Here is a 22,717-nt window from a genome sequence, read left to right as displayed (position 1 = left end):
AGGGTAGAAGGCTAGTAGATAGTCTCGTTACCTTCCATAATAGTAGTCGCATTATCGCGCTATAATTTCTTGTGTTTTGATTTCTGCTACTATCTGTTATTTCCTGTACTTTGATTATCTTATTTTATCTGTGTCGCTTTCGTTATTGTTATTTTCATATCGCTTTGAATTTCTTGGTCTTATCTGACCTCTTTTTATGCTTTCTATTGAGCCGAGGGTCTTTCGGAAACAGCTAAGGTCTGCGTACACTCTACCCTCTCCAGACCCCACGTTGTGGGATTTTACTAGGTTGTTATTGTTGTATAAATTAAATCATTTTCGAATTGAATTGCAAAAGGAGGGATACAATGAATCTGCAGCGCTTCTTCCGCGGTCATGTTCTTTGGCTCACGGAGCTAATAGCCACTTGCCATTCTTTGGCTCTTTCTGGTTTATTCAGTAGTCATGTAGTTGGTACTATTTTGTTTTCCGCTTCTTTACATTTTCCTTATTTCAATCCAAACATTCAAGCAGGTGGGTTATTTGATTCTTATTTCTTCACTGGAAGTACCAGATTCCAAAATGACTTGCCTGTTCAGTGGGAAAGCCAAAAAATGAGTAGACTTATTTTTTAAAGTCACGAAGATATTTTTTAAAAAGGAATCAGACCCGATCCATCAGAAAAATTACTATGTGTCTTTAGAAAAGTATGTCTACTAAAAATAAAATGGTTAGACTTTTTTTCAAAAGTCACGTGACATTTTTTTAAATTAAAAAATAACCTAATTTTTTTTTTAAAATCCCGTCAGCGAAAAGGGTATATTTACATCATTTTGTAACAGCAAGGGTATATTTACACCATTTTGTAACGACAAGGGTATATATGCACCACTTTTGTAACGAGGGGTATATCTGCTCTAAATCGCAAAATTGGGTATATTTGCACCTTTGCCCTTACATAATTAAGTAATAACTTAAGATAAAAATAAATATTAATTGACCAAAAATTTTAAGTGAGAAACCTTAACATGTCCTTATATTGCTTTGATGCACACCGACTTTTCCCCTTATAGTAAACCTTATACTTATAGTACTAGGTTGGCACTATTATTAGGGGATGAGCTAAAGTTCCGGTCAAAATTATGTATCTATATTAAGAAATTTACTTAATATGTAGTATAAATAATTTATTAGAACTTAATAAGTTGATTTCTCTAGAATTCAGAACCCATAAGTTTTAATTTCTGGATCCACCTTTGACTATCAAAACTCTTTGATACTATATAGGCGAATTACAGTTGTTCTGATTCATTGAATCTCCTTTATTAGTAGGACATATTCTGATCACGACATTGAAAGTTTAACTTCCCTGCTCTTGTGGCCTTACTTACTCATGTTTTGCATCAAATTTAATTGCAGCAACGATTGTGATATCCATGGAAACGTAGATAGCTACTTCTATCACATCCAAGAAGCCCATAATTGCACATTTCATGTAACATATTAAGATAGAATTAAAATTTTCTGACAAGTTCTTTTTCAGGCCAAATTATTACAGGTACATTAGTTCGTATTTTTCTTTCTCAATCGTTGTACACAGTTTCTTCATACTATATTCCATGCCTAACCTCTAACAAATAGGAAATTTTGTAGTGAATTGTTCTAATCTATTGACAAACGTGCACTTCTGACAAAGCCCTCTAGCTCGGAAGCCTTTCATTTTTTTGGGGGGGTTTTATCCGATGTCAGGTACATGTTTTAGGACTCGACTAATTTGAATTCACGTAAAAAAATCCATTTTGAAGATAAAAACACTCCCTATAAGAAAACCTCCATTCACATACTTGAGCCTGAAATCTATGGTTCCTTCTTTACTCTTGTATTTGAAAAGGGTTGCTTATGTATTACTCCCTTTTAAGCAGCGTAGGTCAATTAGAGTGCTATAATTCTACGAAAGAGTAGTTTAATTATCAATTATGCATCTCACGGTTCCTAATCACTTTAATGGTGCTTCTACAATAAGAACCTTCCTTCTAACTAAATCGTGATGAAATGTTGCAATAGCCCTAAATAACTTGAGTAAATTAGCAAAACCAAATCAATATATAATATAAAGCTAGACATCGACAAGGTGATGTGACACCTCTCTATGACATATGCATTTTTCTTTTTTTCTCCTTTTTTTCTTCATTTTTTCTTCATTTTGCTACATAATTTACTAATTAATTGGATTTAAAAAGCCTTATACATTAAATAATCATTTACAAGAGTTATACATACAATAAATCCCAATCAAACCGTTGATTCACCCCACGTAGCATCAACGTTTACTGATACATTAAGCCTAAAACAGTTTCTCCTTGATACTTAATCACCCATAATTAATTTCAGTGGCCATTTCATTAATCTGCTTATTCGTACTCCATTTTCAATCCTATATATATCTTCGTATTCCTTTTCTCATTATTCTACTTATTTGTACTCCATTTCAACTCTCTCTCTCTCTCTCTCTCTCTCTATATATATATATATATATATATATATATTATATATATATATATATATCTTCGTATTCCTTTTATTTTGGGTGGTCTCATGGTAAGTTTTTTCTTCTTCTCTTTTCTCTCATTTCTTCTTTTTATTTTATCCTTGATTTTTAATGTATATTATGTTATTATCATCTTACATGTAACATGCTAATGAATATGGAGCTGTTTGATATGAAAAGGTAGGCCACAATTTTTTTTTTAATCACTATCATCGTTATTTAAGTTTTTGTAAGATTGTATTTTAATTTTTGTGAATTAAAAAGTTCTAATTTTTTTTTGGGTTATTAATTTACAGGAATTTACATCTACATCTACATAATTGTGGGCAATGGAGAAGTGGAGTGACATATCTCTTAGGCTAGGATTTGTATTTATCTTTTTCTAATTTTTTCTCTTGGTCTTTTTTTTATATTTCCCTTAAAATATTTGCTGAAAAGGAAATATTCTATCAAAAAATTAATAATTGTCTACATTCATTGATCAGAAAGACATTTAAGAGTGTGAAGTAATTTTAATGTGTATTAATATTCATAACTCCCATGCCTTTCATATTAATAACCTTCAAAAGTTTGATGTGTAAGTTAATGAACGTGTTCCACAATTATGCTTATATATGCATCACAGATCTGAAAGACAAATAAAATTCATGAGATATCATATTATCAACATCTTTCACGAGATACATGTCCGTCTTAACTCATTCTCTATGCGGTTTTTATTTGATTCTTTTACTTTAAAAGGTTGTGTCCAAAATTATCCAATAATCTAATTGCTATATCAAAGTTAACACTAAATGTCGAGTTTAGGGAATCATCGGGAAGGGCCACTAAGGAAAGTAGAGATAACAATATTAAAATCCATCAACTTGAAACGAGAAGCCGTGTGCTTTTTTTGAAGCTTAACTCTCTCTCTTATTCAAACTTGGAGATTGAATAAAATGACCAAAATGTTAAATTTCAATTTTTTTTGACCTAGAGCTTGTATGTAAACAAAATGTTATCAGTATAATATATGAACTAAGTTGTATTTGTTCTTATGGTTCCTCATCTCTATTTATCATTTTTTCCTCCATATTTTGCGCCTTAAAATTATGCCGGAAATTAGAGACAATTTTATTTATTTCATCATTAACATTATGAATCCCTTTCGTAAAATCCCTCTCTATTCCCTCTAAAAAGATATATAATATTAACACTAAGTCACTTAACATCAATTACGGAAGTTGATTTTCTTTTATTTGATATTAAATATTGATCTTCTTTTACGATCGCGCGAAGCGCGGACAATTTTACTAGTTCTCAAAATAAAGAAAAGCAAATCAATAGGATGATTTTTTTGTGTTCACCGTACTTTGCAAAGCTAATCGTAACAAATATATTAACAATTTAAATGTATATATTAAAAGAAGTATAAAATCAAAACAGAAAAAAGATTAAAAAAAAAAAAAAACCTGAAATTTAGAATAATCAGGAAGATGAGACCAAAAAACAAAAAGGAAAGTACCTTTTTGGAAAGAGCGCTTAGAAAGAAACACTGCCCATGGACCATGGTATATCAAAGTTCTGCAGAAGTGCTATTGCCTCATCCAACTCCTCTATTACGACGATACAATTACGGATTAGAAGCATTTGAAAAACAAAAAAAAAAACGCCGTTGCCGGGGATCGAACCCGGGTCACCCGCGTGACAGGCGGGAATACTTACCACTATACTACAACGACTTTGTTGTGATGGTGCCGTTACTTCAATAGATATTTCGCTTGATAAATGTCGCCGGTGCGTGCAAAAATGAAGACGCCGTTGCCGGGGATCGAACCCGGGTCACCCGCGTGACAGGCGGGAATACTCACCACTATACTACAACGACCTTGTTGGACGTGGATACTTAAGAGTTATTATATGAACGAATGAGATTCTTAGTATCGACTTATTATGTATATGCCATTGCCTGTACAGATGAACTTAGCGGTAGGCTAGTGTTTCACTACTCTTACTGCCTGCTTATTTTTTTTTATTTTTTTGATACATTGAAAATGCTAAAAAGTGTTAAGGTTGTTCATAAGCTACATTACGTAAATCGGCTAGGAGCAAAATGCTCCATTTCCTAGAGTGCATCCTCCCACATAAGAAAATTATGTTGGTTTGTGACTTCCAACAGGTATCTGCAATCTTCAATGATTGTGTAGGCAGTATGTCTCCACTTCGAATTCTCTATATCCCATTGTTTTTGCTAATTGTAGTCCTTGTTTGATGCTTGAGGAGATTTGAGAAAAAACTTAAAAAGTTGGTATGAGCCACAAAATTAATTGACCCGGTTAAAGCTTCAATCGAGGTTGCTTTTACTTGGCGTTGAGTTATCCATTTGTTTAACAAATTGACGCTCTCACTTTACAATGTGACACGCAATTCCAAAGGAAGACAAGCTCTTCAGGCCATTAGTAGAATAATGTAATTACATACACTTCCTTTTAGGAGTTGGAAAAACATAAGTTACATATGATGAATAAACAAGATGCAAGATAAGATATGAAGATAATGTTCTGCTAATATTTTTAGATACTAAAGATTGGTAACAAAGTATAAATGTAGCATGAGACATGCGAGATTTAGTAAGAGCGTAAATGTTTGTAAAAGAAAATAACTTTCAATGCACAAGTCAGAGGAGTCAATTTCTCTATTTTCAATGAAAACGTTGTTCTCATAGAACGCATTTTCCAAATTTCAAGGTAACTAAACACTTGAAAACATTTTCAGGATAACAATTTTCCTACCAGTTTAAATTCCGTGCAAAAATTTACATAATTGGGTCACTTATAAGATAACTTTAGGTAATTCTCTATTAAACATCAATTGGTAACCTGCTAAAAATGAAAATAAACATATAATAATAGGTTAAAAATTTACTGTCAGTAATATCCTTTCTCTAATACCTAACTCCTTTCGCATGGTCCTTTCATTCTTTGTCAAGTTGTCTTTGGAGATGCACGAGAACACCACGAGGAAAGAATCAATGCAAGAGAGCACGAAGAGACCTGCTGGACCAGTTATGCACAACGAAACTGAATTGTACAATGAAGGCGACCTTCAACCTATACACATTATACAGAGCTCCTATCTGTTCCCCATGTGATTGCAAGGACTTGAAAGAATCAAATTTTGATATATTAAAAGGGACCTATAGGGCATGAGGAAGATTGATAGTCTTGTCTCCAACAAAAGATTCTTCAGATCCATGGCTGCAAAAAATGAACTCAATCTAATAAAAACCACCTTATGGATCCTGAATTACACCACAGAGAAAACAAAGAAATATCTTTTATATATAGAGAGAGAGCGGAGTTGTGTGCATGGGGTATTACCTGAGGTTACTCAAAGCTGACATTCTGTATAGACAGGTGAACACTAAAATGTGCAACCCAATGGTGTAAAAGAATGCAAAGGTACGGGCATATCTGCAAAATGAAATTTGACTTCACATTAATACATGACATCTGAACGTTGATTTTAACAATCATATTTCTAGTGTGAAAAATATCGTCGTAGGATATATCCTCTTTCCCCTCTTGCTTTAACACGCACAAAGAGGAAACTGGCATGTGTTAAAAAGTAGCTGTCACAAATAAATTTGTTCTACATCTTGTTCTGCTGAATCTGAAAATATCAATACTTATGGCCCTTAACTAACACAAATATTACTTTTTTCCCTAAATAAGATGTAGCCCACCGTGTGACAAACGACGGAACAAGGCTTTGCAATCCAAGCTTCTGGATATAAGTGAGAGGGTTTAACTACGGGTCGTCCCTCAACAAGCAACTCATAGAATGATTAGATGACTTTGGCTTAGAATTTAAGGATGTAAATGCAAATCATTGCATCCATGTGATTAGTCTAACCATGGCAGAGGAGCAAATACATCCCAATCTGGAAAGGTAAAGTGTCTAGCACTAAAGGGGAAACCGAAGAGAGGAAACTTACTTGTTACCAAGAAGAAAACGTCCACTACTGAGAGTGATCTTGTCTCTCAAACCCAGTTCCTTGTATCTTTGGTCCCTTTCCTATTATAGGCAAAATGATTTGATAAGATGAGGACCGACCACCTCCAATAGCATGAGTAAAATGGGTATGAGCATGTACAGATTGAGAAATGGAAACAAGGGAAATACAGAAAATTGAAGGGAAGTTTTTGCACTGACTAGAAAATGCAAGGATGGGGAAAATACAAAGCCGATAACATATAGAAACAGTTTAGAAAATGGACTTGTAAATGTTCCTGCGAATTTTGTGCATGGACATTAAAAATAGCACGCTAAGGTATGCTGCTCTTATGAAGCTAATTCATACGCCTCAAATGAATTGATTCGGCAGATTAAGTTTTACTAACACTAGCCTAACCCTGCTACTGGGAAAAAAGACATGGAAATTCAATTAAGATGTGACAGAAAAGTTGGAAACCTTCTTCGAGAAAGCTGCAAATGGATTTATATCATCCTCATACATCTTCTTGTATTTGGATTCCACATCTGAGCTGAAACCACTTTCTACGTCTTCTGCATACTGAGAATGAGAAGGCAGCATTTCAGATAAAAAATAAATTGAAGCAGACTGTGAAATCAATCAACAATAAATCCAGATAGGTCACCTTCTTTGATCCTCTTGAAATCACTCTCTCAGAATTATAATCCTGAACATAACGGATCTTCCCATAAAGTTTGACATTATCTGCTTTTGTTTTCTCGAGTTCTGAGGTCAACACCCCTATCTTCTCGTTTAGCCGTCTAATCTCCTAGCAAGATCAAGAATTTCATACCAATGACTCTCGTAAGCACGAAAGACACATTTCTGAGGTTTTATAGAAGGTAGGTGGAAAGATAGAAGTAGAGATCATTTCAGAAATAAAGGAAAAAAGAGTGCAACCTCTTCAGTTTCCTGCAAGCGAGCCCGGAAGCGGTCTCTTTGGTTGCAGATCACCTTAAGCATAGAGCTTTGATCTTGATCTGAGGAAGCACGCCTCTGTTCTGCATTCTATTTAATATATGTCAATTTCTAAAAAGCTCATATTCATAATATAGGAAAATTATAGCATTTTAGAACTTCAAATGATGGAAACCTAATCTTAAACACCAATAGATAACTCAATAAACTTATCCTTATATGATGGTTATCTATGATCCGGTTCCCATCCAATGCTCTTCTCTCCACCTCCATCCATTTAACAGATGTCATTCATTCTATCAGTAATATTCTTGTTTCATATTGTTTTAGATTAGTTTCTCATCACTTGCTCCTCCACCTCACAGAGGTGGGTCGCCAAGGGTACTTCAAGACTACTGGAGGTCATGCAATCCTTTAGGGGTAACCATAAACGTTTTCCCAAAAAGCAGATCTAATTGCTTGGTGACTAGTTCCCCAAAGGAGTCAGTCAGAGGAATAAGAGGTGTAATTGTAAGAGTTCACAATTTAAAACTATTATCTGAATCCATGTTGACCAATATCATAAACCATTTCTTCAGCAAGATGACATGGGGATGGCTTGTTTTGTGGTCACGTTATCAAACATGCAGAATGTTGGGAGATAGGTCAGCTGTTAAATTAGTAGCAGGTGTGATGAGCTGAACTTGGCCAGAGTTATACTGTCCTACTTTCTCAATTACCAGAAAAAATATGCAACAACCTATAGTTTGGATTGAAGGGATGTCTAGAGCTACTGACGTTGAGCTTAATCTTAACCAAGTTGTATTTTGTTCTGCAGCAGTTTGTCATCTTCTTAAACAGTAATCTAAATCTGTTCAAATGATACTGTTGGCGTATTCTGTTCTGCACTTAATAATCCTTTACAATCTACTTGAAAGATCACTTCAGGGAATCCCTTTTAGACAGATTTTTAAACCACTACCACACGACTCACACTCCTTGCGTCGACAGATAATGTGATTAAGGTCAAGCAATAAGACTAGATCAACAAATATTAAACAAAATGGTCATTTTCAATTTATAGCATTTTGTCCGCTGGAATATTCTACCGCATGGTCTTTATAGAAAACTTTCAAGCTGAAGGGTAAAAAAGAATCAAAAAAAAAAAGAACGGTAAAAGACATTTGCAGAGAGAGTGAGAGAGAATTGACAAGATGCAGGAGCAAGGCTTAGTTCAAATAGTCTATGTACAACCTCCTTTTATAGGGCGGAGATGAAAAGATAAGGAAGCAAGGCAAGACCAATACTCACCTCAGACGCCCCTTTTTCTCCCGAATCTGATAGATCCCAATCATCGACTAGAGTGCTTTTTCTGTCTTTAGAAGTATATCCCTGCAATAGCAACAATAAAAGTTCAATGAAAAAATTAAGTTAACAAACTAAACTGATTTGTCTACCAACTAATAGAAAAGTAAGCATCTATTACTTGGGCAAGTTTAAATCTAAATAAAACCGGTTTCTGGCACATTGTGTTCAATCACCAGCATGCAAAACAAACACTAACATATTTACTAGATAAAATTACCACAATTTAGATGTAATATTTACATGCAGACAGATCTTCTAACAAACCCGGATTTGGAGAGGGGAACGGGAGCAATGCACAAACCTTTAGAATATCATCCTCTAACTTCTGTATCAATCTTTGTTGTTCATTAAGCTTTGCAGTTAGTTCTACAATATTAGCTTTGGAAGATTCCAATGAAGAAGTCCTTTCAGAAAGTTGGACCTGAAATCACACAAAGTAAAACAACACGATTCATGATTGATCATCACGAAGTAGTTCTAGTATATTCAGCACTGATCTCAGATATAAAGTGTTTTCTTAGACCGACTCCTCAAATATAAAGTTTTATAAGCTTTATTAAGAAACATCACTTATCTCTGAGCATTAGTATCTAAATACATTCAGACATTTGCCATAACTAATTTCGAATTACCTTTAATTGTGTCAGCTCATGCTCCACTTTACGATTCTTATCAAGAAGTAATGACTCAAGTTTGCTCATCTCCTGCCCACTGGTAGCAACTTCCCAGTCTTCAGCCTCAATTGTATTGTAACCCACTGCCTACTCAAAGCAAGAAACGGATTATAGTGGATATAGCAATGACATTCTTAAGCTAGGTTGTGTATCATGGAGAGACCAAAGTTCCAAACTCGAAGAGGAATACAAGGAACAAATGAAGCTGGAGACAGTGGGACAAGTTGAGGTAACACAGGGAAGGAAAAAAAATGATGAAAAACGAGATATGCATTCAATATCTTAACATGCTGCAAAATGAGTTTTAAAGATCTCTTATGCTATCTTGAGAAGTTAGAAGTTCAATGAAAAAGAAAAACTTTAAAAACTAGTAGAGCCTACACAAAGTTGAGTAACTGAAGTATATCGAGTGAGAATAACCTGTAAGATTTTCACTTTCTTCCTCAAATCATCAACCAACTTTGTTGTTGGCCTTGTTTGAAGTTCCTCCTTCAGCTCCTCAAGAGCGACTTCCTAGGGTGTACAGAAAAGCATGAAGTAATTAGAGGAAACGACAAAGAAAGGCCTTAAAAGGGAAATTGACCGACAACACAACTAGATGTCATAATAAAATAAAATAATTGCAGCAACTTATCAAATATGAACACCTGCCCCTTCAGTTTGGAATAGTCAGCATAAGTGCTCTTGGAGGATCTGAGTCAATTTGAGAGGCATAAATGCCTAGGAGTGCTATTAGGACCTCATGCGAGAAATGTGAAGTATATTTCAGAGCATAGATTTAAATTGGTCCCACAAAACTCAGTATTAACCAATGAACATAAGAAATTCCAATACATTAGGAAATTAACTGGAGCATTTTTTTTTTATTCAAACAAACCAGTTACAACATTCATTCATCTTTACATTAAAGGAAAACTCTTGGTCAAAGAAGAGTTGGAATTTCTTCGATCTCCTCAGTAAAATATCAGTTAACAACTGTTGCGCTAGCACTAAAGGAACATACCTTTTCATTAAGCTGGCCATTCATCTTCTTTATCTCTTTCATGTGCTGTTCTCGCTCATTTGATAGGGTGATCTCCAAATTATGAAGTTCTGTATTTAGTTCAGAAATGATCTTCTCCTTGGCAATCAGAGAAGTCTCAAGGGAACTATTTGCGTCCAAACTATCACTGAAAATGAAGCAGTGAATACTTTAGACCAGTTACTTTAACCCTCTATCTATGATAGACAGTTTTGGGGAAAAAAGGAATTAGAGAGAAACAACATGAGTATGTCATAGATCATAGTTCACGTGTTAGTACATTAAAAGGTTTAAGCATGACTGGTTACTGTAACTACACTTTTATACGCTATTCTTGACAACCTAGTTTTCTCTAGAGTATGCCATGCAAACTCTTACATTTAGCATTCCTCTTAGTAAACTGCATCAATGTCCTCAGATATGTAAAGCAGCACTTTTGACCATTCTATTTTTAAATTTTCCAGAATAATAAACTTTCTATGGAACCGGCGTAACAAGCTAAGAACATCCTTCACCAGCCACGAGTTGATCCACCAGATACCCAAGCTTGTCAGGAGATGGGTTTCACAATATATGTGCAGTCTGGCAGGAGATAAAACAAAATTGTTAGACAATGAAGTTTACCTGTTCTTGTGATCATTATCTTCATTAGCCGTCTGTAATTGTGAACGCAGCAATCCCTGAATAAACCAAAGCTAATATTATTAGTACATCCGAAATGAGGACATCCAATAAGACTCTGCCCAAAGATCTTATGGTTAAGCTGACTGAGTCTCGCCACAACAGAGTGGAAAAGTGTCCACAGCTATAATTCTCGGTGTGGAATCTAAAGTGAAGCAATGTACCACACGAAGGAGAAAAACTGAAACTAAAGCTAGTGTGATCCTAGTACCTTTTCTCTTTCAAGACTAAAAAGGCGAGCCTGAGCCCGTTCAACTTCATCCATTAGCAAACTGACTTCCGATTGCTTTGCTGCCGTCTCTTCCTCTATATGAGTACAAAAGAGTTGGTACAATTATTTATTAAGGTAAGTAGAAAATCCATATCCTAAAAGCGAACTTTGATGAGAAAAAAGAACTGCACACTTACTTCAGATATTAGCATAATACAGATTAAAAAAATAAACAGATTTATGGTCTATATCAATATAACACCTGATTGTGCACGAACTTCAAACAACTGGCTCTGCGCAAGTTCATGCAACTTTTGCATGGTCGAAACGCTTTCTTGAGCTTGCCGTAATTGATCCTGCAATAATTGTTCCCTGCATCGAATAGAAGACCAAATCATGATATCTCTATTCCAAGAGGAAGGATATGACACCCTATACTTGTTCTAAGATAAAGGTGACCAAAGGCCAGGGCTGTAACTTAATGTAGTTGAATCTTCATATAACAACAGAAAGTAACACCTTTCTTTTAAAACCTCAAGAGTTTTCTGGTTCTCTTCTGCCAAACTGCGTTGCTTAATTTCTACAACTTCCTTGACTTTCTCCTCCATCTGAACCACAGAAAGGACATGTTAAGGCTGAAACAGAATGAAGCTGGCTAACTATGAACTCAAATTTGCAACATCAGATGGTACTAAGAAGATGGGTTATCCTTCATTAGCCAGCACTATAGAGGAAATCCAACATCAGAAAGTGATAAATTCTAACTCAAACCTCACTCCCCACCCAATGGGAAAAAGACTCCGAAATACACGAAAGGAAAAGGAAACAGGAAAGTAATGTCAACTACTAGGAAAATGAAAATAGGAAAGTAATATGCATGAAAACACTAAGCAGCTGATAACCTTATGAACCGAGTAAATATAGTATAGCAGATGATCAGCAGTTTCAAATTTTGAAAGAGAATAAGCAGACTCTCTCTAATGGTTCTTTTTTTTCTTTTTTTCTTTTTCAGATAAGCCTTTCTAGAGTTGAATCCTAGCAAAATACAGAGCTTCTTGAGAAGATATGTTGGTTTGAAAAGTGAAAGCTAGCAGAGTCACCAAGCCTGGTTTTTTCTCTTTTTTCTTCCCTCTCCCTCTCTAAGTTAATTTTAAATAGAACCTGACGGTGGTTACACTGTTCCACTCAGCATAATTCAAATCTTGTGATGCAAATCCTACTTGTGTGGAACTTTTACAAAGTAGTGAATAAAGATAAGCAACTACTCAAATGGTAGGGGATTGCACAGCAAGTAGTGCACAGGGTTACTGCAGTATTATCAACAAATTACTATGAATATTCAACTGGCAAACATAGGCATGTGTGGCATATGTATATATAGATACTGGCCTGTTGTTCTAACTGACGGCAACGCTCTTCAAGTCTTCTTATCGTTGCTTGTTGATTTTTCAAGTGAGTTGCTTCCATGCGAAATTCTTCAAGTTCAACCTTCATTTTTCGATTTTCAGACTCTAACTCTGATATCTTTGAATCCTTTTCCTGCATAGAGTAAGAACAATCAGATATAAGACCTTAAAAAATAATAAACTGCAGTCTCAAATGTACTTTAGAGTTGGAACTCCAATTCCAGAGCTCTAGTTGAAGCATCCTAACATTCTTTGTGGACAACACCCTGAAGATTATTCAACTAAATTATGTTACCATTGTTTGAGCCCTTATACCGCTATCTGAAACATTTTTCTAGATAACGTCTATTCCAGAATTTACAACTGTTAACCTCCATAAATTCTTCAGCATACCAAGCTCCATGTGACATGATTTATATGCCATTCGAAAAGTTTGCACAATAAGATAATTGCAGATCCTCTTCTAACACATACTTAGTAGTTACTATTAGTTGCTAATATGAAATGTATAATCAGCGTACAATTTAGTATCTTGAGAATCCAAAATCATGAACTACTAATCCCCTTACTCCAAAATGTCACATGAGCATTACTTAAATAATTTTAGCTCAGCCTAGCCATTTTTAATGGCCACCTCCAAGCACCAATACAGGTTCTAACAGTATATTTTTTTCAAAATTTGCTCATCTGAACTCTAGGAGTACTCAACTTCTCTCATGAGCATGAAGTTTATCATTTGTGCAAGCAAGGGATAGGTGATTATAAAGCATATGTTGTACTTACAGCAATTGAAGCAATAACTGGGTAAGGATCTGGTGCCTCATAAAGTTTCTGATAAATGTTAAGAAAAGCATTTTCCCCATATTTTGCTCTCTTTGTAAGATTGTCAACCTCTTCTTGATATCCCTTGAGCAAAGAGTTGAATAAGCTCAACTTGTCTTCATTTGAAGCCTTTTTAAAATCTGCCAAGAGGTACATGAACATGTTTTACACAATCAAAAAAGTAAAAATAATTATAACGATTTACAATTATTGTGCTAAATCAGCTCAATGGAAAGGCATGTTTAGTACCTCGAGTGCTCTCCGCAAGTTTCCGCCGATTCTTCTGACTGATATCTTGATTTTCAGCAATTCTAAGACCTTGTTCATCCAGTATACTCCTTTCTTTCTCTAAATCAAAGTCTGTAAAAAAAATGTCTTTCTTATCAAAAAGAAAACCTATATGCTTAAAATGCATCTTCAACTTTATCTTTTCTAGACCAAATAAAAGAAAAGTACGCTGCTAATATCCATTTTACACAAAGATCATTTTCAAAAATTAATTACTGAGCTAGAGTCACAAGTATGTAAAGAACGACATCTTAGAAATCAAAAAGAAACATACAATCCAAATTGAACATTTTTCTCCAATTAATTCACATCATAACTAGCAATCCAAATCCAACTAAGAACCGAGCTAATTCCCTTCTCTCACTCTCATCTCTCTGTTCCATCATTTTACAGCAAAGAGGACAGGAACTTTACTGAACAGTAGCTAAAAATCCGATTATTATATCACGTAACTACAGATTACTAGAACAGAAACGCGAACTTGCTCTTGCTTAGTGTTAAAGTGAACTAAACACAATTAACATTAATTTGACGATATTTAACAGCAAACCACGAGGCCAGCTATATATGCATGATAAAGAGATTAAACAGATAATTGCATCAAAACATAGCTTCCCAGTAGCTAAATTCCAATTACTATATTACATAAACTACTGATAACTAGAATAGAAACGCGAACTTGCTCTTGCCTAGTGTAAAAGTGAACTAATCACAACTAACATTAATTTGACGATACTTAACAGCAAAACACGAGGTTGGAGCTACGCATCATAAAGAGATTAAACAGCTGATTGCATCAAACATACCTCACCAGTAGCTAATAATCCGGATTATTACATAACGTAACTACTGATTACTATAACAGAAACGCGAACTTGCTCTTGCCTAGTATTTAAGTGAACTAATCACAATCAACAGTGATAATATTTAACAGCAAACCACGAGGCAGGAGATATGCATCATAAAGAGATTCAACAGATAAAAATCCGATTATTATATCACATAAATGACTGAGCTCCAACAGAAACGCAAACTTGCTTTTGCCTAGAGTTAAAGTGAACTAATCACAATTAACATTAATTTGACGATATTTAAGAGATTAGACAGATAATTGCGTCAAAACATGCCTTTCCAGTAGGTAGCGACAGCAGCGAGGGGAGTAGTAGACGAAGTTTTCGATTTCTCTCTCTCGGATCCTACTTCCTGGAAATCCATTGTGCGACCAAAGCATATGAATAATCACAATTTGGTAGGTATCAATAAGATGCAATGCTATGGGAGAAAAATTGAACGATTTTTATTGATAGATCAGAGATCTCAAGCTTTCAGTTTCAGAGTTAGTTCTATGAATCTTTTCAAAATGTCCAAATTGGGGAATTTGGGTCGCGTTTAAATGATGGAAGCGGCTATAAAAAATAATTTTTAGTTATTTTAGGAGACAATTTCCGTCAAGATAGGGGAACTCTAAGGATGGGAGGGTATTTTTAACCTAGTATAAATTCGGAATATATTTTTAGCCTTTTCTCAAAGTAAAGGATATTTTTGACTCTTTCCCCTTTATTAAATCCTCCTTAAGATAAATAAAAGACTTTAGAACTTATAATTTAAAACAAGTCGTGCATATTTGTGTGATAAATTATTTCGTTAAGGTTATAATGAAAAATTTAAAGATAATTATTACTATTACATATAAAAAAAATGTTCTTTTACTTAAAAAAAATTGAAAAGAATGTCATATAAATTGTGACAGGAGTAAAGACTAAAGTTACAATTGATTGTAAGTCGTAGCTGATGAATATAATTTGTATGCTATCTAGAACAATCAACCTCAAGTATGTACCAAAAAAAGAATGTCATATAAATTATTACAGGAGTAAAGATAGATTTAGCAATTAATTATAAGTTGTTAAATACAGTTTGTAGGATCAAAACAATTCCTTAAGCATGCACTGAACAATCTTGATCTTTTAAGCTTGTTAAAAGTTAACACTCTATAGTCGCCATTAAATATTATTTGACCTAAAAATCAACACTATTTTCCTAACAACGGTAGTAATAGTGCGTTTAATGTTTAATAATAGGTAAAGTTGCTCAATTTCAAACAATATAAAGGCAAATTTGATATTTTTTTCCTATTTAAGAATCCATAATGAAAAATATATAATACAAATTATTACGCAAAATCAACAACTCATCAACTTTACGAATGGTAGGCGATAAGATCTGAATCCAATCTTATTTACATCTTATTGTGTTGAAAATAGTCATTAATATTATCAAAAATGACGTTGTTTCCTTAATTAGAGATTTCAAGTTTGCCAAGAAAAACGGAGTAGGCAGGCTCTCCCTTTGTCATACCTTACTTTATTTCTAATTAATACTTCAAGGTGGTTTTCTTCAACGATTCTAAACTAGTTACTTAAACTTTGAAAATAGCAACTTTCGTGCTTAAGAGTTAAGTTGGTTCACAATATAAGTCAAATTTTTTTATTTTTTTTTATAATAACCGTGGTGTCTGGATCAGTTTGCGCGTATCTCAACTAATTTTACGGGATACCTGTCATCTCCCACTAGCAACATGTATCAGGTAAGAAATCACATGGTCGAGGATTAAAGAATGACAGGCAACTGAGGAATCATGCTTCTGTTGCGTGACAATTAAATTACTCAAGGCTCAACAAAACAAATGCTCCATCATCAACTATTGTAATAATGATTGCATGAGTGGGTGGAATTCAGAAGTTATTTTTTTTCTCAGATAAAGGCAGCTTTGAATTATCAATATCCAATCTGATAGCTAATTTCTCTATCATTTTTTTACCTTTTTCTGACCAGGCAACTTGCATAGGGTAAATTCTTGAGTATTTTTTAAAGCGTCTCCAGCTTTTTTCACTTCAGTGCTTTCTGTATCTAATCTTGACTTTGCAGATGTCTGACCTCACAGTCTATGCTGACAATTAGCTGGTTTAAAATTCCAATAATTTTCTTTATTCTTGATGAACTTTAGATTTATTTTTTCAGTTTTCAAGCTCTTTAGCTACTTACTAAAAGATAAAAATGCGAGGCCGCGTAAGAACTGATATTTAATTCCTTTTATCCTTTATTGATGTGGAAGTATAAAGACTATATGACATCTTTCCAAGCGATTAAAATTAAGTCCAAACTAAGAATCTGAATCCAAACTTTCCTTATTTTTTCTTTTTCATTTAGAAGAAGATATTGTCAAGTGTCTTCAAATTTCATGTAGTACATGAGCGCTAACATTTGGTAAACATTTAGCCACTAGAATAAATGTAACTGTGTAAACCTTTTACATATTATACGCAAAGTTAAAGATGAATAATTGGAATTGTTAAACCATTATATTGAAAGTGATGTATGTAGAAGTCATCGCTCACCGCTTCCTTTTAATTGACTTTTAACAAAGATGCCATATTGCTTTTGTGGACTGAGTCTAAACCCGTCAACCGGTTCGGTTTAACCGGTTAAAACCGGTAACCGGACCGGTAAAACCGGAACCGGTAGAATCGGTTAACCAGTTCCGGTTAACCGTTTAATTATTACCGGTCTGGTTCCGATTTTTTTGAAACCGGAACCGGTTAAACCGGTAAAACCGGAACAAGACCGGTTAAACCGGTGAAATAAAATAAAAAATTAAATTATAGCCGTTGGGTGTTAGGCCTTTGTCCGTTAATGGACCGTTGCCAACGGTCCATTTGCAAAAATGACCGTTGCCAAACGGTCATAAAATTAATTTTTGGCCCCCCAATCCCCCAAACTTTTTTTTTTAACACTTTAACCCATCCCCCACCCCTATATAAACCCTTCTTCATTTTCATTTTAATTCACACCAATTCACTATTCTCTTTCTCTCAAATCTCAATCTCTCAATTATAGTTACTTTGCAATAATTAGTCACTTTATATTTCTCTCAAATAAATATTACAAAGTCTTATTATAGTTTCAACTTTCAATTATTAATTTTGAAATTATAATATTGTTGGTGGAGTTGGTGATTTTGCAACAATCCGAAGTAGCTTTGGTGGATTTGCAATTCTAACCGCCTTCACTTTGTTACCTTCGTTCCAACTCTATCTTTATTTTTCGCAATTTAATTTTCGCAATTTATTTTTCACAATTTAATTTACGCAATTTAATTTGTTGTAATTTATTTTCTTGTGATTTATTTGATTGTGATTTAAATTAATTCTATTTAATAATGTCAAAGAGATTAAGACGTGGTGCCGGTAGTAGTAGTGGTATTGTTAGGGGTGGGCTTAATGAGGAAACATTTGTGGAAGAAACACCTAATTTAGGTATTGATGTTGGTGGAAATAATCCACTTTTAGGTCATGAGGCAATGCAACAACATTTTACCGACACTTTTAATGAAGATGATGATGATGATGAAACACAACCCCCCGAAAATCTCATAGGAGATACATGTCCTGCACAATCACATACACAAGACAAACCGCCTAGAACTCGTAAGCCAACAGCTAAAGTTTGGAAATTTATGACTAAGAATAGGGAAAATCAATCAGCTACATGTACCCTATGTGGACAAGTATTTAGTTTTAAGTAAGGAACTGGTAAGGATGGTGGAACGGGTACACTAAATGGTCATATGAGAACCAAACATATGGATGTTTGGGGAGAGCAAACGGGTTCAAATGTGGGGGTATTCAAATGACGATAGACCCACGAACCGGTAGAAATTTTAAGTACGACAAGAAAAAAAAGCGTGTAGAAATAGCTAAAATGGTAGCTTATAATTGTTTACCATTTTCCTTTCCCTCGGGTTTGGGGTTTGTTACTTACATTATGCTACAACAAGCATATGAGTATAGGATTCCCATACAACAAGTTCACAACAAATATAATACTGATAGTGATGATTGGTTAAATTTTTCGCATTGGGAAGATGTTAAAGAATGTGTTGAACTCTTAGAAATTTTTTATAATGCAACTCTTGCTTTTTCTAGACAATTCTATCCCACGGTAACCGAAATTTTAGACTACTTAGCGGAAATAGCTAGAGTTTTACAAGAGTATAAATATAAACCCGGTTATCAAGTGGCTATTTTTGAAATGATAATCAAATTTAAGAAGTATTTTTTTCCATCCCAACTTTATTTATATTGGGTTCTCTTTTAAATCCTTGTTTAAAAGTGTCTTATACTAAAAATTTGGTTAGTCAAATTTATACATTTTTAGAAATTGAAGAGGGAAAAGGGCTACACCCGTTGCTCCACGCCCTACTACTTCTCAGAGAGCAAAAAGGGCTTGTCGGGTTTAAAAGTTTTACATTCACAGCCAACTTCTTCTTGTACTGGAAACTTTGATGAATATAATTTTTATTTGATGCAGCCAAATGTGGATATCAAGGAACTAGATGACTTGGACGTCTTAGCATGGTGGAAGAAGTACAAGGGAAGTTATTCGATACTTTCAAGAATGGCTCGAGATATCCTTACGGTTCAAGTATCAACCGTGGCTTCGGAGAGCGCATTTAGCCAAGGAAGACAGCAAATTGGAGACCATAGACATTCATTATCCGGCTTTAACTTGCAAGTACTAGTATGCATTCGCGATTGGATAAGATCGGAGCGACGCAACCAAAACTTAGAAGCGGAGGAAGGCGAAGAGGAAGAAATTGAAGATTTGATAGCTAGTGGACCGGACCAAATGGAAGACTTTGAAGATATTTCCATGACCGAATATGATATGGGGGAAATTAACGAAATGATTCAAAATTGGTGATTTTATTATTCTACTATTTCTGTAAAACTCATGTATTATTTGCAAGTTAAAAAAAACTACAACTTGCAAATAAATGTTATCCAAAAATGAATAAAATATATGGCTCATTGAGCTTTCTTCTATTTACTTGTGTTCATATTAAAAATAAAAACTAGAAAGTTATATACTTGAAAAATAACTAAAATATATTAAGAATATACTTATAATGTATAGTATACTATAAGTATAACTTAAATATATATATATATATATATATATATGTTTAAGTTATACTTATATGTGTGTGTATGTGTAAGTTATACATATATATAAGTTATAATGTTATATATAACTTAAACATATATATATATATATATATATATATATATATATATATATATATTAAGTTATACATATATATAAGTTATATATAACTTAAACATATTTATATATATTAAGTTATATAACCTAAATATATTGATACATATATTGATATATATATATATATATATATATATATATATAAGTATATTCTTACTATATTTTAGGTATATATATATATATATATATATATGTATACGTATATACGAATTTATAAACTTAGAAAAAAATTAAGTTATAAATAACATAAGTTATAATATATAAGTTATAAGTATATATAGTATACTTAAACATATATATATATATATATATATATATATATATATATATATATATATATATATATATATATATATATAAAAGTATATATAGTATATAACTTAAACATATATCTATATATATATATATATATATATATATAAAAGTATATATAGTATATAACTTAAACATATATCTATATATATATATATATATATATATATATATATATATATAAGTTATATAACCTAAGTATATTGATATATATACGTATATTCTTACTATATTTTATGTATATGTAGTATAACACTATAACTTAAGCATATAACTTAATATATACATGTATACACGTATATTCTGTATTGCTGACTTGCTGTTAGCCTGTTAGTCAGTAAATATTTAAACTTTACTTATAAACTTGTATAACATATGTAAATTTACCTACAATATACTAATAAATACTATAATATATATATATATATATATATATATATATATATATATATATATATAATACAAAAAACAAAAACAAAAAAGGTTTTGGAGACTTTGAACCGGACCGGTTCCGGTTTGAGGTTCCAAACCGGTAAACCGGAACCGGTTAAACGGTTCCGGTTTTTTAACCGGAAACCGTCCGGTTCCCTAACCGGTTACCGGTCCGGTTCCGGTTAAACCGGTTAATGGGCTTAACTGAGTCTATGGTTTTACCAGTCTCGAGTTGTCATCATCATGAGTTCTACTGAAATTCCATGATAACTGCAATGACTTCCTGGCATTATCTCTATAGTAAACCAGGTCAAAGTCGTGCTGGTTTGATTTTTAGTAGCAAATTTTTGTTCGCATCTCTAGGTTTTTCTCATTTTAATGCTATATTTAAAGGATAATTTTCACGTTAACCATCCACTAGCTATACGCAAAGCCAGAGCCAAAGCTAGGATTTGAAGTTTATGAATTTTAAACTTGTCGCTGAACTCATACGAACTCAGTACCTAATACTATAATTTCGCCCTGGCTACAAGCACATTCAAAAGGAAACTGATAGTGTTCACATATTGGTTAAGAGCATAAGTTGGAAATATTAGGAACTAATTAAAACAATTTAGGAACTTCATAAATAGGCTTCCTTACCGAAAGAATCTTCCCACTTTCTCCATTCAATCATAAAATAGTTGAAATCAATCAACTATGCAGGAACGTGGAGTTAACATGGACCTTGGGCCTTGACAGCCTAACTTACCAAAATTAAACAAGGTGTCTAGTGGGGGGAACTCCACATACTTCTCCCATAATCTTTTTAATTTATATAGATAAGAATCTAAGATCATTTCCAGAATTATTATTTCATGTCTACTTGTCAGTTGACAATTAGTATTACGAACCCAAATATCATTTTAAAAAAAATAGGAATATATAGCCATGCATAAACTAATAATTTTTCCATTTTGAAATGTGCCGTTAACAAGTCTCTGCTTCTATGAATAATCAGTCTTCTATCAACCCAATATCATCTAAATCTCAAGTACTCTCTCTTCTTTCTCTCCACTGAAAGAGTGAAGAAGAGATGGGACGTATAGGTGCAAAACCAATTCATCAGTACCAAATTCAACCCCAAAATCATCAGCACCAGCTACAACCTCTTAAAGAATACACTTCCCAAGTGGAAAGTTTTGATCATCATCAAGACCCTGAGACCATTGATGAAATACCTCCACCATCCATTGAGCCTTTCCATGAAGATCTTTATCCAGAAGAAAGTCATAATGAGCCATCACAAGAACTGACAATGCAAAGTGAATCACAAGAAAATCAAGACTCAGTACAACAGCAACAATATGTACGGGTAGCGCCTCATCCAATAAGCAGACCTGTGTTATTTGTGGATGACATAGTCTTGATCGACGAGACACGCAGCGGAGTGAACACTAAGCTGGAGGTTTGGAGACAAACTCTGGAGTCTAAAGGGTTCAAATTGAGTAGGGCCAAGACAGAGTACATGGAATGCAAGTTCAGTGACGTGACACATGAGTCTGGTGTGGAAGTGAGGCTTGGTACCCAGGTCATCCCAAAGAAAAGAAGTTTCAAATATCTCGGGTCTATTATACAAGAAAATGGGGATATTGATGATGATGTCTCACATCGTATTGGCGCAGGGTGGATGAAATGGAGGCTTGCTTCAGGAGTGCTGTGTGATAAGAAGGTGCCACTAAAACTTAAAGGCAGGTTCTACAAAGTGGTTGTGAGACCGACCTTGTTGTACGGGGCAGAGTGTTGGGCAGTTAAGAGCTCTCATGTCCAAAAGATGAAAGTTGCGGAAATGAGAATGCTGCGATGGATGTGTGGGCACACCAGACGAGATAGGATTAGGAATGAAGATATCTGGGATTAGGTTGGAGTAGCATCAGTGGAGGACAAGATGAGGGAAGCGA

The 22,717-nt window shown here is 33.9% G+C and overlaps 1 protein-coding gene and 2 non-coding genes across 3 annotated transcripts; all 3 read right to left on the bottom strand.

Moving 5' to 3' along the window:
- Positions 1–4,176: 4,176 nt before the first annotated feature.
- On the bottom strand, positions 4,177–4,248 carry TRNAD-GUC (transfer RNA aspartic acid (anticodon GUC)). Its single transcript has one exon. It is a non-coding gene; the product is annotated as a tRNA-Asp (tRNA).
- A 74-nt stretch (positions 4,249–4,322) lies between these two features.
- Positions 4,323–4,394, bottom strand: TRNAD-GUC (transfer RNA aspartic acid (anticodon GUC)). Its single transcript has one exon. It is a non-coding gene; the product is annotated as a tRNA-Asp (tRNA).
- An 880-nt stretch (positions 4,395–5,274) lies between these two features.
- LOC132633293 (protein CASP-like) lies at positions 5,275–15,296 on the bottom strand. The gene is made up of 19 exons (XM_060349600.1): positions 15,038–15,296; positions 13,872–13,982; positions 13,584–13,762; positions 12,784–12,933; positions 11,914–12,002; positions 11,657–11,766; positions 11,395–11,489; positions 11,127–11,182; positions 10,485–10,650; positions 9,902–9,994; positions 9,440–9,568; positions 9,109–9,228; positions 8,751–8,831; positions 7,443–7,550; positions 7,168–7,311; positions 6,981–7,082; positions 6,504–6,583; positions 5,887–5,979; positions 5,275–5,763 (listed from the first exon to the last, which is right to left on the bottom strand). The coding sequence occupies exons 1-19, from the start codon at positions 15,123–15,125 to the stop codon at positions 5,703–5,705; spliced, it is 2,055 nt and encodes a 684-aa protein (XP_060205583.1). The 5' UTR covers positions 15,126–15,296; the 3' UTR covers positions 5,275–5,702.
- Positions 15,297–22,717: the final 7,421 nt, after the last annotated feature.

The sequence above is a fragment of the Lycium barbarum genome, chromosome 3 (assembly GCF_019175385.1).
Source record: "Lycium barbarum isolate Lr01 chromosome 3, ASM1917538v2, whole genome shotgun sequence".
Lineage (NCBI taxonomy): Eukaryota > Viridiplantae > Streptophyta > Magnoliopsida > Solanales > Solanaceae > Lycium > Lycium barbarum.
Note: the sequence above shows the minus strand (reverse complement) of the source record. Positions and strands in the feature narration are given on the sequence as shown.

What these genes read in the sequence shown, in the direction of transcription:
- LOC132633293 (XM_060349600.1), bottom strand. Translation starts at nt 15,125, where the DNA reads ATGGATTTCCAGGAAGTAGGATCCGAGAGAGAGAAATCGAAAACTTCG. An exon ending in TGTCGCTACCTACTGGAAAG is followed by an intron (nt 13,983 to 15,037) that starts GCATGTTTTGAC and finishes TTTTTTTTACAG; the next exon opens with ACTTTGATTTAGAGAAAGAA. An exon ending in TTGCAGCTTTCTCGAAGAAG is followed by an intron (nt 6,584 to 6,980) that starts GTTTCCAACTTT and finishes TGCCTATAATAG; the next exon opens with GAAAGGGACCAAAGATACAA.